We start from the raw sequence: 16841 nt of genomic DNA, 5'->3' as shown, positions 1-16841 counted from the left end.
TATAAAAGCCTGCGTGAAACCATGTCCGAATACACATGGAAGTTCTCAGACCACCGAACGCCATGCAACCCAGCAGTCACACCTGGTCTGGACTCTGAAGTGTGATATGATCAAAAGTGATGGGGGCGGGGGGGGGGTTCAGCTGTGAGTGACAACATGGATGGGCCAATGTCTGGTCTGGCAGCTGGCGGGGGCGGGACATCTGAGAATGGGGGGGGGGGGGCACAGTCACAATCACACAGCCAATAAGGGTGGACGGGTGGGCGGTATGATTGACAGCGCACACTCTATGGAACCGTCCAATGGGGGGATGCTCAGTGACTGGTGGCGGGGCGGATGCCAGCTTTCAGAGGTGACATGAGAGTGAGGAGGTCTAGCGGGCAGATAAGAGGACTTACTGTGATACTGTCGTTTTTCTGGACAGTGTGTGGAAGAGGAGGAGGAGAAGCAGAAGGGGAGACTAATATTAGACAGCATGGACAAACTAACCAGGGGAGGCTGGCGGAGGTAGAGAAGGGAGAACACGCTCGTTGGAATGGACGGAACGGCTTTGATACCATTCCTCATTCCGTTCCGTTGCATTTCCAAAATGAGCTCCCCCGTCCTCCGATTTCTACCTCCGCCGGCCTCCCCCTGAAACTAACACATACCCCGGCCGCCGAGTGCGTAGCTGTTGACTTGAAAGATTGTAGATTGAAAAGTAGATTGTAAAGAAAGGCTTATACTGTAAGCTGCTAAAGCATTTGTGAACTGTGACCTAAGCAGCGTAGTGAGTAATCCTCTGGGCAAAGTTTACCCTGATACAAACGTGTCAGCGGTCCTGTGTCCATGGGCTCCGCTTCCATTCCCACGGTTGTATACTACCGTAGATGATATCTCACAGAGACTCACAAAGACATACTGTTACCCACGCCTGACACCGCCTACTACAGCCACAGTACTCTAAACGGCCTCTAGTGTCTACCAGTCCTACACTGTACAGTACAGCAGGGGAGGCTGGTAGAGGTAGGACGGGGCTCATTGTAATGCATGGAACGGAGTGAGGAATGGTGTTGGATACCATTCCTTATTCCATCCCCTGCATTACAATGAGCCCGCCCTCCGATTTCTACCTCCACCAGCCTCCCCTGCAGTACAGCATTGAGACACTAAAAGCCAAAACCAACTCTTACAAACCAACTCTACTCACCCGTAGCTCCACCCATTTATCCAGCAGGCGTTTGCTGTTGAACTCGCAGAGCAGGCCGGAGGAGGTGATGCAGAAGGCGCTGTCCGCCTTGCGGCCCTTCCCGCACGCCACGTCGCTGAAGAAGTTGTTCCTCAGCTCCCCCAGGAGGCCCGAGCGGCCCAGCAGAGGGACCGTGGCGTTCACCTGAGGGAGGGAGGGAGGGAGGGTGGAAAGGGAGGGAGGGAGGAAAGGGAGGGGGGAGGAAAGGGAGGGGAGGAAGGAAAGGGAGGGAGGGAGAGAGGGAGGAAAGGGAGGGAGGGAGGAAAGGGAGGGAATAAAGAGAGGGAGGGAAGGGAGGGAGGGAAGGGAGGTGGAGAGTCTCAAATGACATCCTATTCACCTTTTATTTTAAAAAAAATACTTTTACTTTTTTACTTTCATGAGCCCTACAGTATGTGGGTTAAAAGTGGTGCACGACGACGTCATTTTAAATCAGACCAGAGAGACATTCTCCAGAGGGTTTACCACAGCCTCCCACCTGCTACTGTACCAGTCAACAGTGAACGCACTTCACGTGTGTTCATGTGAGGTGAATAACTCAGGGCGCTAAGCATTCTGGAGAGGCCAGAGAATCACGAGGACAGGTGAGTTAACAGATAGGTCCAGGGCTTTGTCGGTGTGAGGCGGCTACCTTAGAAGACTTGGTGTGGTCCAGGGTTAGGGTTAGGGTGTGGGTGTGATGCGGCTACCTTAGAAGACTTGGTGTGGTCCAGGGTTAGGGTTAGGGTGTCGGTGTGAGGCGGCTACCTTAGAAGACTTGGTGTGGTCCAGGTACCAGAACTTGACGTGTCGGTTCCCCGCCGTGACGAAGTAGGAGCTGTCGTCTGAGAAGGACACCGCCGTCACCTTGCTGGACACCTTGTTGGCCGCCACCACAATGTTTTTCTGAGAGGAGAAAGAGAGAGAAAGACAGGAAGAAGGAGGAGAGAAAGACAGGAAGAAGGAGGAGAGAAAGACAGGGAGAAAGAGAGAGAAAGACAGGAAGAAGGAGGAGAGAAGACAGGGAGAAAGAGAGAGAAAGACAGGAAGAAGGAAGAGAGAAGACAGGGAGAAGGAGGAGAGAAGACAGGGAGAAGGAGGAGAGAAGACAGGGAGAAGGAGGAGAGAAGACGGGGAGAAGGAGGAGAGAAGACAGGGAGAAGGAGGAGAGAACGAGTGAACTGTAGATCATGGACATGCTGAAGGGGATACTGTTGTTATGACGATTCTTAGGGTCAACCTTTATGTAACCAGCCAAGTAGCTGAAGACTCTCTCTCTCTCTTTTACAATGGAGAGTTAATGACCCTGTGAGAACGGAGTGGGAGCTACGTGGTGTGTCGTTGGGTAAGGTGGATGAGTGTGTGTGTGTGTGTGTGTGTGTACCTTCCAGGCCCAGACGTTGACGATCATGTCGTGCTGGTAGCCCACGCTGACGATGTACTTGCTGTTGGGGGAGAACGCCACGCAGGAGATCCCGTACTTGTGCTCCTGCAGCTCGGCCACCTGCGTCCGCTCCCCCACGTCCCACACACGCACCGCAGGCATGTGGCCACTCTGGAGGCGGGAGGGGGGAGGGGGGGGATGAAGGGATGGAAATGGGGAAAGAGGAAGAGGAAATAAGGGGAGATAGATAGAGAGAGGGAGGAAGAGAGAGAGAGTGATTTGTAGTTTGTAAAGACTAGGATAAACCATGCACACACTCACACTGTCTGTCTGCCTGCCTGCCTGTCCTCCCTCCCTCCCTGTCTGTCCTCCCTCCCCCATCCCTCCCTCGCTCCCACCCTGCCTGCCTGTCTGTCTGTCCGCCCTCCATGCCTCGCTCCCATCCTGCCTGCCTGCCTGCCTGTCTGTCTGTCCGCCCTCCATCCCTCGCTCCCACCCTGCCTGCCTGCCTGTCTGCCTGTCTGCCTGTCTGCCTGCCTGTCTGCCTGTCTGCCTGTCTGCCTGTCTGCCTGTCTGTCTGCCTGTCTGCCTGTCTGCCTGTCTGCCTGTCTGCCTGTCTGCCTGTCTGCCTGTCTGCCTGTCTGCCTGTCTGCCTGCTCAAGTTGGTAATTCCTGATGTTATTCAACCCAGGGAGATCAGGGAGAGTGAATGAGGGACAGGCTCAAGACAGGAGGACCTTCATTAAACCCCTCTCTGCCGGGCTTCTCCCCTGGTCCCCCCTGGTTCCCCCCTGGTTCCCCCTGCTACAGCAGGTGAGTAGGAGGTAGGAGCTCTGCAGGCCCCTGCAGCTCCTTATCAGGCTCTCTACTGGCCATAAAAGCGTCAGGAGGCGATAAAGGTGATAAGGCAAGAAATCCATCTGACCCACTGAAAATAAATCCTTCAACTGCACCGTACTGATTATGTTCTAAAGAGGCGTCGCTTGACTGCTGGATGGAGGATCATGGAAAAACATTTTGATGTGCCTCCATAGAGAGGAATGTCAGTTTAGAAAGGCCAGCTAGGCGGTGAGGCCTAGCCCGTGTTAGGTAGGAGGACAGAGGCAGGCTGGGGGTGGAGGTCACCTGACCTGCCTGTGGGGGGGGCATGGAGCAGCAGGTGTCAGCGTGGGTCAGACCAACCAAGCAGCACCCACCAGGCAGTTACTGAGACAGGGACACGTGCTGCTGGGGGGGGGGGGGGGGGGGCTTCTGCTGTCGACACCTCCCTGGATGTCTCTCTCTCCTTCTCCCCCCTTCTTTCTTTTCTCCATCTCTTTCTCCCTCTCGTCTTTCATTCCCTACATCCCCCTCTCTCTCCCTTTCCCCGAGTTTCTCCTCTACCCCCCCCCTCCTGCCTTTTCCCCTCTCTCTTTTATTTAATCGCTCCCTTCCTCTCCTTCTCTCCCACTCTCCCCTCGTTCCCTCTCTCCCGCCCACACTCTCTCTCTCCTTCAGGCGGCAGACAGAGTCTGGCACCGTGCCCCCCCGCTTCCATGGCAACGTGGGAGAACACATTCACTTTCACACACACTTGTCTAATAGGCTCTTAGTCAGTGGATGCAGAGGATTAGACAGAACACACACGCGTGCACACACACACACACACACACACACACACACACACACACACACACACACACGCACACACACACAATGGTGCCTAGTTTGACCCTCCATAGCTACTGAATGAAAACAGGTCTTTGTTGATGTTGCAGTGGCATAGTGTAGTAGACTCCTGATAAACACAACCACAACATGGAACTGAATTGGGACTGGCACTCATCAGGAGTCGATAGTAATCCCTTTATGGCCTGCAAGGTGTCTGTGCGTGTGTGTGTGTGTGTGTGTGTTTTTACGGCCCATCAGTTGTACTTTGTAGATACAGTAGGCTCTTCTCTTTATGACCTGTGGATGGTAAGCTGTAGATATAGATGATATAGTAATATAATGTGCTGTTCACTGTATGTGCGTGCGTCTGCGCGCGTGTGTGTGTGTTTATGACCTGTGGAATGTGAGCTGTAGATATAGTAATACATTTATGACCTGTGGAATGTGAGCTGTAGATATAGTAATACATTTATGACCTGTGGGCTGTGAGCTGTGTGGACAGCCCTGCCATGCGGAGGAGCAGATCAAATAGTTCTGCTCTTTCATCCGCGGAGGCCGGCGTAACCACATCATCACACTGGGCTGCACACAGACAACGGCAATAAGACTCACCTCCCCGGTAACCACATATTTGCCGTCGGGGGAGAAGGATAACGTGGTTATGGTTTTCCTGTGAAGAGACGGTAGAAAGAAGGAGAGGAAATCAGTCATTTTCCATTCATTTCGTTAATGGAGAAGAAGTCAATAGGTCTTGGTCGAGGAGAGGAGTGATTGCATTACTGTTGACGTTGACGCCGCACATCAGGGGAGGAGGCTGGGGGAGGTGGAAATCGGCCAACGGGCTCGTTGTTACCCATGGGGCGGAATGAGGAACGGTATCAGACACACGTGAGCCCGTCCTCTGATGTCTGCCTCCCCCGGCCTCCCCTGCTGTGCGTCCTGGTCTCAAGAGGGCTTTTCCTGTCTGTTCTCTGTACTAACGGCACTCTCACATCCACCAGACATCATAACACGGATGACGAAGCGCTGTACGCCACGACTGAAACAAGCTACAACACTTTATACAGGAGGGAAGTCCTTCACAATAGCCACTGTATCAACAGCGCAGTGTGAAATTGTATTACCGTACTGTGTCTGGTGGTGGTAAAAAACGTTGTTCAACCCCAGTCTCGGGTTTAACCAAATACAACAGTAGGCGAGCTGCGCGGTTGGCTCAATGTGCAACGTCCGGTCTCACGGCGTCTCTTCTACCCACGAGTCCGTTATCAGGGTACTGTGCAGAACTACACATACTAAAGTCCGTTTTAGACTGGAACTGCACCTCTGAGGCCAGGCAGCTTTCCACACATGTTTTTCTAAGCAAATGCATCTGGCCTGGCTGGGGTAGGCTGTCATAAACATGCTGTCATAAACCTGTGATTGTCATCTGATATCTCGGCTATAATGAGCAGGCACTGATAAGCTCTGTGAGGAGGGCGGAGGAGAGATTATACAGGTCCAACAGCCTCCAGCCAGGCGCGCATAAAGAACACAACCCTTACTGACTGTGCGTTCACTTAAAGGGGCAATCTGTAATCGGGCCATCCGTTTTTTTTTACTTTAAATGAACATATAGGTTGTAAACAAAACACTGTACAGCTTCAAAAGACAGCTAAAACCATCATGTAGATCTCATGGACGGTCAGTCCTTGCATCCATAGCTCGGTCTGTGAGATTGGGAGTGGTTCCGTTTCTCCAGCCCTGTCACTCAGCTGTTCACCAACACAACGTGTCAGGGAGGCCTCTCTCTCTCTCTCTCTCTCTGTCTCTCTCTCTGTCTCTCTCTCTGTCTTTGTTGTTGTTTGAATGACAGATTAGCACCTTTTAAATGGTTCAATCCTCTTACGTCCAACAAGACAAACACAGAGGATTTAGAACAAACGGTCTAACTGTGTCTTCGCATCCAGCCACAAAACTAATTGGTTGATGGGGGGGCTACATGTGGCTGGGGGGGTCATGTGTTCACACGGCCATGTGTCTTTGTAATCATAGCCCGTCTGGAGTGAGAGGGAGGGAGGTGGGCCTGAGTGACTTGTTAAACACTGAGAGGGAACAAGAGTGATGTGTAAAGTACTGGGTTACCATGCCGAGGTCCTTATGAGTGACTTGTTAAAACACCGGGGTTGTATCTAGCAAGGCCTAATGACCGAACAAGAGATCTGCACCAGTAGAAAAATCGGAGGACAAGCTCGTTGTAATGCATGGAACGGAATACCCGCACATACCATTTCCTATTCCATTCCATGCATTACAATGAGCTTGTCCTCCGATTTCTACCTCCGCCAGCCTCCCCTGGTCTGGACACAGACAGGAGGAGCCCAGGCTCACGACTTCAAAGCCACTGCTGTTCCCGTCACATGAAAGAGGTCTACTTGGTCACATCAAAAAAAGCTGAAAGGGTGTGTGCATTAAAACAATGTGACTGCATCCGCTTTCCAGTGGCTGAGGTGTGTGAATGAGAGCAGGCCTCATGGTGTGTGTGTGTGTGTGTGTGTGTGTGTGTGTGTGTGTGTGTGTGTGTGTGTGTGTGTGTGTGTGTGTGTGTGTGTGTGTGTGTGTGTGTGTGTCTCTCACCTGGAGCTGTTGAGGATATGATGCTGTTTGTTCTTCTTGGGGTTCAGCAACACCACCACACATCTGTAGAGAGAGAGGAGAACAGAGGTTAGGCCTACACGCACACACACGTACGCACGCACGCACACACCCTAGCAGTCAACTGCTAAGTCCTGCAAACTAAAAGAAAAGCCTGGAGAGAAAGTGAATGTTAAGAAAAAAAAATACTTTACGGAGTCAGCCCAACAACAGGAAATGACCAATTCCTCATCACAAACCACCTAGCCTAGAATAGGCCGTGAGTCATTCTAAAACAAAGTTACGTAAAACCATTTCTACTGCAGTCTGCTGTGTTTTTAGGTCAGAGCACAGTGTGATTCCAAATCCACTCAGGCCCTGGAAAGAGTCTGTGGGTGAACGTTTGAGAGTGACATTTTAGGATTTACAAGGACAGAGATGAGACGATCCTTCTAGTGTCGTCAGAGAGAGAGAGAGAGAGAGAGAGAGAGAGAGAGAGAGAGAGAGAGAGAGAGAGAGCTAAAGGTCAGGGCAGGGTCAGACTCTGTTGTGATTGAGTAGAGAGAGAGAGAGAGAGAGGGAGAGAAAGAGACAGAGAGTGAGACAGAGAGACAGGGCTAGTGTGATGCCGTCGTTGAAAGAGAGAGACAGAAAGAGAGAGACAGGACTGTGTTGTGATGGAGGAGAGAGAGACAGGACTGTGTTGTGATGGAGTAGTCAGAGAGAGAGACAGGGAGGGAGAGAGAGAGACAGAGAGAGAGAGAGAGACAGAGACAGACAGACAGACAGAGACAGAGAGTGAGACAGAGAGACAGGGCTCGTGTGATGCCGTCGTTGAAAAGGCCTTTGAACAGAGAACAGAACACCACTCCCCCAGGTGCAGGTTTACCATCAAAGAGACAGGCTCTGTGAAGTCACGAGGGGATACAAAGAAAGGTAACCTATAGAGAACACATCAGAACAGCCCCACCACAACAGCTGTCTGAGCTACAGAGACAGGCACAGGCTGGATATCTGCAGCTACGAAAAGGGTATAAACAGCCTCTAATGTGTTTTTCTTTCTAAAGAGACAGTAAAATCCAGTGTGTTTGGACATGCAAGAAGAGGATTCAGTACAGTACACTCAGAATTCAAAAACAAACACAATGGACTACCACTAGTATTGAGGGAGAAAGGGAGAGACTCCTGTCCAGTCGCCAGCTAAACAGCATCGCTTGCGGCAGAGTAACGTAAACTGACAGATACGCCACGCCAAAAGTTACCCAACACTAAATCCGCTCTGGCGCGCCTGGCCAACTTGGCATGGCCTCTGTTTTTGCCGTGGACAAGGCGTGCTCTGACAGGACCGGTACAACAACACGTGTGGTCATGTTTGGGCTACACCTCCTCTGGCCCCCCCGCCCTCAGTGAACTCCTCTGGAGGAGCAGGGAGAGGTTAAGCCAGGGCTTTGTCTGTGTCTACTACAGCCAGACATCTCTCCCTCTTCCTGCCTGGCCAACAGTCTCATCCAGGGGCCTATCAGCCTCCTGGTAGCTGGGTCTTGAAGGCCAGGTCACATCTAAGCACCGTGACCGGCCTAGGGGGGGTAGACACCCCTCTTATCTCGTCCGTACACAAGCCTAGCTGACTCCCACCCTGTGTCTACTCACCCCTAGGTTACTCACATACAGTCATGGACAAAGATACTGGCAGCCCTGCACTTTTGTCAGATAATGAACCACTTCTCCCAGAACATGTTTGCAATTACAAAAGCCTTTGGTATTCACGTGTTTATTTCTTTTGTTTGCATTGGAACAACACATAAAGCAGAGGGAAGAAAAGCCAAATCTGATATCATTCCACAGAGAACTCCAAAAATGGAAAGAAATAACTGAAATCAATCACTTCCTGTAATCATGAATGAGTTTCTCTCTTCCCCCTCAAGGCATTCATACACAAGGCTAGATGACTCCCTCCCTGACCCTAGTCTAACCTGGGCCACTCACAGACACAGACACACACAGACACACACACACACACACACACACACACACACACACACACACACACACCCTTGCCTGGTTCCAAGCTTGTGATTGGTTCTTAAAGGGATTGTGACTGGAGGGCTGTTAAAGGGGAGGTTGCTGCTACAGGAACTGGCCAGCAGCCAGCACCCCTGGCCCTCGCTGGCACATTGTAAACAGAACAGAGAGAGAGAGGGGGAGCGAGCGGGTGAGCGGTTGACTGCGTGTGTGTGTGTGTGTGTGTGTTGTGTGTGTTTCATGGGCCTGTGGCAGTGGTAACGTCAAAGCTGAGGCATGGTTGCTGAGAGCCAAGGGGGGGACAGGGAGGAGAGGAGGGAGGAGGAGGGCAGAGATCTCATGTATCAATATCTCATTACTCATCTCCTCACCACAAACCACTCTTCTGTCTCTTCTGTCTCTTCCCTCTACAGCTGCAGTTCAACTACTGTAGCTCTCATATGGTAAAGAAAAGAGAGAGAGAGAGAATAAAGTGGGGCAGAACAGATGAATGCAGAACAGCAAGGAACAGCATTGTAGATGTAAACATGTCTCGTGCTCTGAGACAAAGAGGTTGTCTAAAGTGGAGAGAGAGAGAGAGACAGAGACAGAGAGAGAGACAGAGAAACAGAGAGAGAGAGAGAGACAGAGAGAGACAGAGACAGAGTTAGACAAACAGACTGTCCAGAGTGGTGGAAGCTATTGACTGAGTCAAAGGACAGCTGATCACTAACCGTCAGTAATAACATGATTGGATTGGCTGGTAGGCCTAGGTCTATATATACCAGGGGAGGCTATATGGAGAGAGGGACAGAGAAGCCTGATTGTAGACAGCACAGCGGCGTTCGGATCAATGACTAGAGGAAGAGAGTGTAATTGACTGAAGCCACGAGTTAGCTTCCTGTCCAACAAACACTAACTCATTCTCTCTCGCAGTGCGACTGTACCACCAGCTGTCAGCTGTTCTGTTGACCCTGGACGGTAAAGGGGTCGCCCCGTTGTCCACAAGCATACTGTTTATTCATACACAAAGCTATGATGGAGACAACACTGTCTATGGAGGAACACCTACCCCTACACCTACCTACACCCCCCTCCCACACACACACACACACGCACACACAAGAAAATACAAGAAAGTCCCCCAACTGGCAGTCTGTGTACTATAAGTGTAATAAGTGTAATGCTTGTAATGAGAAACTTCTACAGCTGTCTTCAAAAGTGATCAATGAAACAACACGTATGCATGAAATCACGGTTTAATTTGTGTGTGACTTTTGAAACAACCTAGCAACTGGACAACGCAACCTAGCAACTCGACACGAAACCTTGTTTTGAACTGGCTAAACAGACGACCGGAACGTGGAAAGTTTGAGTCCGTAGAAACTGCCAGAATGTCAGAAACAGACAGACCCTGACCACCTCTGCTGTCAGGAGGGACGGCTCCCATAGAGAAAGCATTGGCTCTGTCCCTAATGAACAGATGGTCTAGCGTGGCGTGTCCGGGGCCTAACCCTGACTGAGGCATGCTTGGTTGACAGTTTTGACTGTACGTACGGGTCAGTTGTGTCTCAGTTCCTTGAGCAGGTCGGGGTAGTTGAGCTGGTTTCTTCTCCTAGATAAGACACTTGTGCTTCCACAGAGACACAGCTGAACGCCTCTCTACAGAACTCACGTGGACCACGCCGTGCAGAGAATTCTGGGTTGCGAGGAACGGCAGCTTGAGTATAACCTGCTCGACCACACTAGCAGTGGTGTGGTCCACTTCTGAGCTGAATAAACACCTTTAATATTGATACGCTTGCACAAGCTCTCGTCGGGAGGAGTCCCTTTAAACTGTTATTGCCCAAGAAGACATTTGGTATTAAGCCACACATCATCTTGAGCTCCAAGATTAAGAACTAAGAACATTTATTTATTTATTTATTTTTACATTTTTGGCATTAAGCAGACGCCATTTATCCAAACAAAGCGTCTAACAACAAGTACATTTGTCTAAGTGAGTGAATCATCTGTCCAACAGTCATCATAAGACAAAGTCACTGCCAGAGGCCCTTGGCAGGTCACAATGCTAGAAGAAGGAAGAATTAAGATTGTTCCACCGGACTTCAAAGCAACTTTAAATTCAATATTGACTCATTTGAGAGCTAACAGTCTGCATACAGAGTGAGACCGGAGAAAGCTGTACAGTCAACAAGCTCAGTGGAAGCTGTCACTCATAATGAAGGAATAGAATTCGGAGGACGAGCTCGTTATATTTGCATGGAATGAGGAATGGTATCAAACACACTACTCCTCATTCCATTCCATGCATTACAATGAGCCCGTCAACCCATTTTTGTCTCCACAAGCATCCACTGCAAAATTATTATTTAACAAATATACTCAAGGGGAGGTTGAATAAATAATAAATGCAGTAGAGAGGGAGGGAGGGGGGGGGGCAGTTAAAACAATGGCCCCACCTAGCTTTGGCTAATTCATAGCTGTGTTACAGTCATGACCCCCCACCCACAGTCCATCTGGTGCATGGGTGTAGCAGACTGACAGGTGGTCACTGTGTGTGTGTGTGTGTGTGTGTGTGTGTGTGTGTATGTGTGTGTATGGGTGGGTGTGTGCACATGTGTGCGTGTGTGGTTGGTGTGTGTGTGTGTGTGTGTGTGTGTGTGTGTGTGTGTGTGCATATGCCCCACAGGGTTTTCCACCAGCGATGTGGGGGGTATCAGTTACCCAGCCACAGCCCATCTGGTCCTCCTCACCAGGGTAAGAGCCGGTGTCTACTCCTGATTCACTCAAAACCAGAACTGACTTGACATTCAATTTGTGGAATGGAGAAAAAAAACGCTCCCTTGTTTACCACACGTTTCACTTCACCTCCCGTGTGTTTGGGTGAATACAAATGCGTATCGACCTCGACCCTGTGCTCCCGGTCTGTCGTCACGTCGACCCTGTCTTAGTTGTTCTCCCTGCACTCAGAGAAAACAGATTGCGCCTCGTCATCTCCTCTCCGTACGCCGCCCAGCTGCAGGTCTGCAGGCGCTAAGCTCATCCTCAGCCACGCGGCTCACCCACGGTTCAACACCGGGAGAAGGTACACACTGACCGCTGACTGAGAGAACGGCCTATTTTGTAGACAGCCTCAAATCCTAATGACGACAATCTCGTCAAATACTTCATGTGGGTTGAACCCCAGGGGGGAGGCAGAAATCGGAGGATGGGCTCATTGAAATGCACGGAACCCGAATGAGGAACGATATCAAACCTCCACCAGCCTCCACTGCTGTACAATACAGACTGACATGAAAGGCTACTTTGTCGACGACATGACATCCTAATAACTAGGGTCTCAATCAATCAATGTATTATAGTACATTTAAACATGACACTTGTCAACCAAAGTGCTTCACAGTAAAAGTAAGCACCTAAAGTGTAAATAAACAGAGAAAATAAACAACCAACAGAAACAGAGGAACAGAACAACACGTCAAAACACGTCAAAACAAACAAGGCAAGAGTCGGTTAGTCAGGGAACGCTAAAGAATACAAGTGGGTTTGGAGTTTAGATTTAAAGGACTTGGGGATGCTGTTCCAGAGAACAGATTCATTCATTCATTCATTCATTCAACCTTTATTTCAACTCGAAAGTCCACTGTGGAGATCAAATACAGCACATCATGTAGGTCCAATAACTTAGCCTTCACTCTCTGTGTTCATTTGAGTTGCGCGTTTGTATTCTCCACACTTTTGTCTCAACCTTCCTCCTGCATGTTCCCAGTGCTGCGTTGAGACTGCTCTGGGATTACACTGGGGGGGGGGGGGGGGGATTTGGTGACTCGAGACAGCAGTGACTTTGGACTGGGGTTTGGGGGGGGGGGGGGCGGGTCTGCACACCTTGTTCTTCCAGAGGCTGCAGCGTGGTAGGTACCGCAGGAAGACCCTCCCAGCACTGCAATGCAGCAGAGAGAGGCAGCGAAGCCCACTCCTCCCACCCTACCTGAGCGGCAGCGTACCCCACTCCCACGTACGGGGGCCAACTAACTATGACTAATTGACTGCAGTGTTCCCTCCGTCTCTCTCCCTACATCCTCTAACCCTCTTCATTGTTCTCTCTCTACCACCTACCCCTCTCTCTCTCTAGCTACTCGACCTACCCCTCTCTCTCTCTCGCTACTCTACCTACCCCTCTCTTCTGAGTCTCAAACCCTCCCCCCCCCCCCCCCCCGCCCCCACTCCCCATCTCCATCTCTCTCTCGCTACTGTACCTACCCGTCTCTTCTGAGTCTCAACCCCTCTCGTCTCCCCCCCCCCCCGGGGGGGCCCGTCTCTCCCCTTCCCCATCCTCAGTGCCACTGACCCAGTTTGCTGCAGTGCGGTCAGCGTGTAGTGGGATAGCCGAGGGTTCTCTCCCTCCTCTGACACACATCCTGCCATGCGTGGCAGATTCCCCCTGCAGCGGGACGTCCATGCTGCTCAGTGTTCACTCAGGGGCGTTTATTCCACGCCAGCACACTCTCTCTCTCACACGCACACACGCGCGTTGCAGTACCACGGGACCCTTTCATTCAGTCAACACGACCCACATTCACTCTTCTACACTCAGGATGGATGGCAGGGGATTCTAGGAAGTCTCTCTAGCACTGTGCCATGTTATAGCCTACAGTAGTGCGTGCCGCATATGCGCCCTTACAATTCATGCTTTCATAATAGGGATGTCATGTGGGTAAAAACCTGTCAACAAGGACAACAAAGTGATTATATCTGCCCTCCACAAAGATCCATGTGCTTGGAGACAGGGGAGACAGAGCAGCATAGATGATGTCACTGTCCTCCCCTCTAGGGGACACAAAGTTACTCCTCCGCCTTGTAAATCAAACAGACGTCGTATTCACTAGTCATTCTGCAAATAAGCCTTTGGATCCAGATTTACCAGTTTCCCCATGGCCAGCCAGCCAGCCAGTCAGTCAGTCAGTCAGTCAGCCAATCAGCCGGCCAGCAGAAGAGTGTGTATATACTAGCCTGCTGCTTGTCTTGCTGATAGCTAACAAGGCAACCAAGCCTAGGTACTAGAAGTTATCCAAACCTAAACACATCCACTATTTACCATCCTAGGAGGCATCACTTTCGCCAGCTATGTATACATCAAATACTGAACTGAATCAATAGAACATCTTGTCATGTGTCAATGTATGCTCATGGCCACAAACCAAACAACCCCAGGTCTCCTCAGCGCGGAGCTGAGAGACCGCCAGTATCCAGTCTGAAAGGAGGACGTTACCATAGCACAGCACATTCGTTTGGACTCATAAGCGGGGGAACATCTGTAGGGACGAGGCCGGGTCATCTTTAATTAATACTGTCTCGGCCCAGATGGAACGTCTGTCTGGTGTGTCACTGCAGCACTTAGCTTAGCCTGAGAGGATCTCTCAGAGAGATGCATGATGGCACCCAGCGTTTCCCATTAATTACCTAGACTGTGGCGGTCTGTGATGAAAGACTTTAGAGGGTCCGAAAGACTTAAACAGGGTCCGATGTCCACCCGCCACAGTCTCACAAAATCCTGTGGGAAACACTGGAACCAACACCCCCATAGACTAGGAACCATCTGACCCTGCGGAACATTCCACGCTCTCCACTCAGCCAATCAAGTGTTCAGACCAAGATACTCTCCCAACCACACCATCTGCACCCATAGCTTCCGTATCTCTCAAACCATCAACCCCGAAACAATGCGATGTTGTTCGACGTGTAATTACATTACAGAGAAACTAGGCGGTAATTAGACCCACTTCAACAACCGCCTGGCGTCTTCAACAACACCCAGCCTGGCCGTCACAGCTGTGTGGACTGTGACTGCTCCCCCGCTCGGCAGGGTGAGCCAGCTTCCTCTCCACACACAGACATCTGTGTGGACCCATCGGTTCTGGAGAAGCTCTGGGCCTCCACAGCCTCCACAGCTTACAGGCTCAAGCAGCTGACAAAGCAGAACCCGGGTCCAACACACAATCTCTGATGCGGGAACGGAATCTATAAGCTTATCTTCGCCTGAGAGGAACTAGTCTCTCTCCCCGCCTACAGATGGTTGTTTGTTAGCCCTGCTGGTTCAGTTAAGGCTAATTGTCAAGTGCTTGTTGACTGTGAAGGCCTGGGGGGGCCCCCCTGGAACAAGACATGAAAAACAACGTGACAAAGTTCCTAAAACTCAAACAGCCTCTGTGGAATCTGACAGCATGCTAGGAGAGGGAGGAGGGGGAGAGAGGACACACACACACACACATACAGCTTTAAAGCCTAACGAGGTAATGTGATTAAGAACATCATGTGATAGAGGGGCCGTTCCTCCCACGCCCACAACACTAGGGTTTTGCGCTTCACCCACAAATGAGGAGACTAAAAGGATCCGAGACACTTTTTTTGAATATGAACAAATGACACTCTCTCGCTGCGGAGCAATAACTAGGCTTTATCTGAGCATAACAATGCTTCCCTGCTGTTTCATCAAAACTATCATAGAAGTCTGTGTTAAACATTTGATGGGGGGTGACGAACATTTCTACTTTGAACGTGTGAGAGAGAGCTACAGGTCAATCAATATGGCTTCATCAATAGAGACACAGGCTGCTTCTAAGAAACTGTATTCTGATACGATCGTGAGAAAAGCATGACGTTTGTTTACATGACCTATACCTCTGTTTAACCATGTGTAAGGGAGGGAGACTTACTGTGGAGATAGCAGGCCTGGTTAGGAGCGGTCATGGTGGGATAATAGGCTAACACAATCCAGACTCTTACTAGGGGCACTGAATGCTCTCTTTATGCTCTATGCAGCAGCGACCGGTTTGGAAGAAAATTACATTATATCAGTGCATGTAACGCTCCCTGAATTGGCTGTTATAGAAGTGACACAACAGAGTGACTGTTGTACTAGAGAAGGCCAAGCCGTGAACAGATACTGAATAACTGGAGCCATGGATAAAAACCCCATGGCCCGGGTGAATGACCACCGCACACCGCTTTAGACCGAGGAGATACCTAGTTATTTTCCGTCCGTCGTGTCGACCTATGACTAAACGGGAGAGCTGCGTAACATACTGACTCAAACCATGCGGCTAACGCGCCGTCTCAGAAAGACTCTACCCAATGACTAACACGGCTCTTCCTGACACTGCAGTTCGCCATCCCCTGATGAATACACACACTACACTAGGGCTGCACGATTTGGGGAAAAAATCGAATTGCGATTATTTGGACAGATATCGCGATTGCGATTAATTTGCGATTATTATTTTTTTAAATAGCAAAAAAAACGTCAGTGCAGTTTGTTTGTACGTCTTCAGGGGACTTAGAGGCTCCCTCCTCTAGCACCCCCACAGCCCGAGCTACGAGTGAAAGAACTAAACTTACATTGGGTTGCTTTAAAGTTGGGTTGCTTTAAAATCAAGCTTCAGATTAAAACATGTGATGGAGCATTACTAACCTGACTCAGGTGGTTTGTTTCACACAACCATCTAGGAAAGCTTAATTGGAAGCTGTTTGGAAAAGGGCAGGTACTTTCAAAAAATACTTGGCAGGTGATTGGATGAATCTGTCTATCACCTATTTTCAGAGAGCATTACCACATGATACCATCAAACTATTAACTGCTCTAATTCTAATGCAAGGATGAGAACTTAAAAGATATGAATTGTATATATGATAACCTCATCTCATCTAGACAGGTGGCTACTTTCTAAGATGATCCAGCTATTAAAATGATCATTTGGGGATACACTGTGACTATAACTGAAAGGACCACATCTAGATGACTCGGTCAACAGTCGAACTGATGAATGATAGAATGGTGGTCTCTGACTATGGAGCACAGACACACGTCACCTTGACTTAGGAATCTGTGACATACTTCAGCCCAAGGCTAGGCTAGGCTAACCTCTGCGTCTTTAAAGCCGGCTGGTATGAACGAATGGTATGAGGTTATGCATACAGGACACATTCATG

General features: G+C 50.1%; 1 protein-coding gene across 1 annotated transcript in view; it reads right to left on the bottom strand.

The window, feature by feature from the left end:
• The window catches only part of mapkbp1 (mitogen-activated protein kinase binding protein 1), a 56420-nt gene that overhangs the window by 26793 nt on the left and 12786 nt on the right, over positions 1-16841 (bottom strand). Inside the window, exons 3-8 of the mRNA XM_080523534.1 lie at positions 6855-6917; positions 4854-4911; positions 2592-2762; positions 1976-2113; positions 1190-1372; positions 399-416 (exon numbers count right to left, since the gene is read on the bottom strand). Coding sequence (XP_080379660.1) covers positions 399-416; positions 1190-1372; positions 1976-2113; positions 2592-2762; positions 4854-4911; positions 6855-6917 — 631 coding nt within the window. The remainder of the gene's footprint in view (positions 1-398; positions 417-1189; positions 1373-1975; positions 2114-2591; positions 2763-4853; positions 4912-6854; positions 6918-16841) is intronic.

The sequence above is a fragment of the Nansenia antarctica genome (assembly GCF_963989245.1).
Source record: "Nansenia antarctica genome assembly, chromosome: 1".
In the NCBI taxonomy this organism is placed as follows: domain Eukaryota; kingdom Metazoa; phylum Chordata; class Actinopteri; order Argentiniformes; family Microstomatidae; genus Nansenia; species Nansenia antarctica.
The sequence above is the reverse complement of the archived record's forward strand: the minus strand, read 5'-3'. Positions and strand labels throughout refer to the sequence as shown.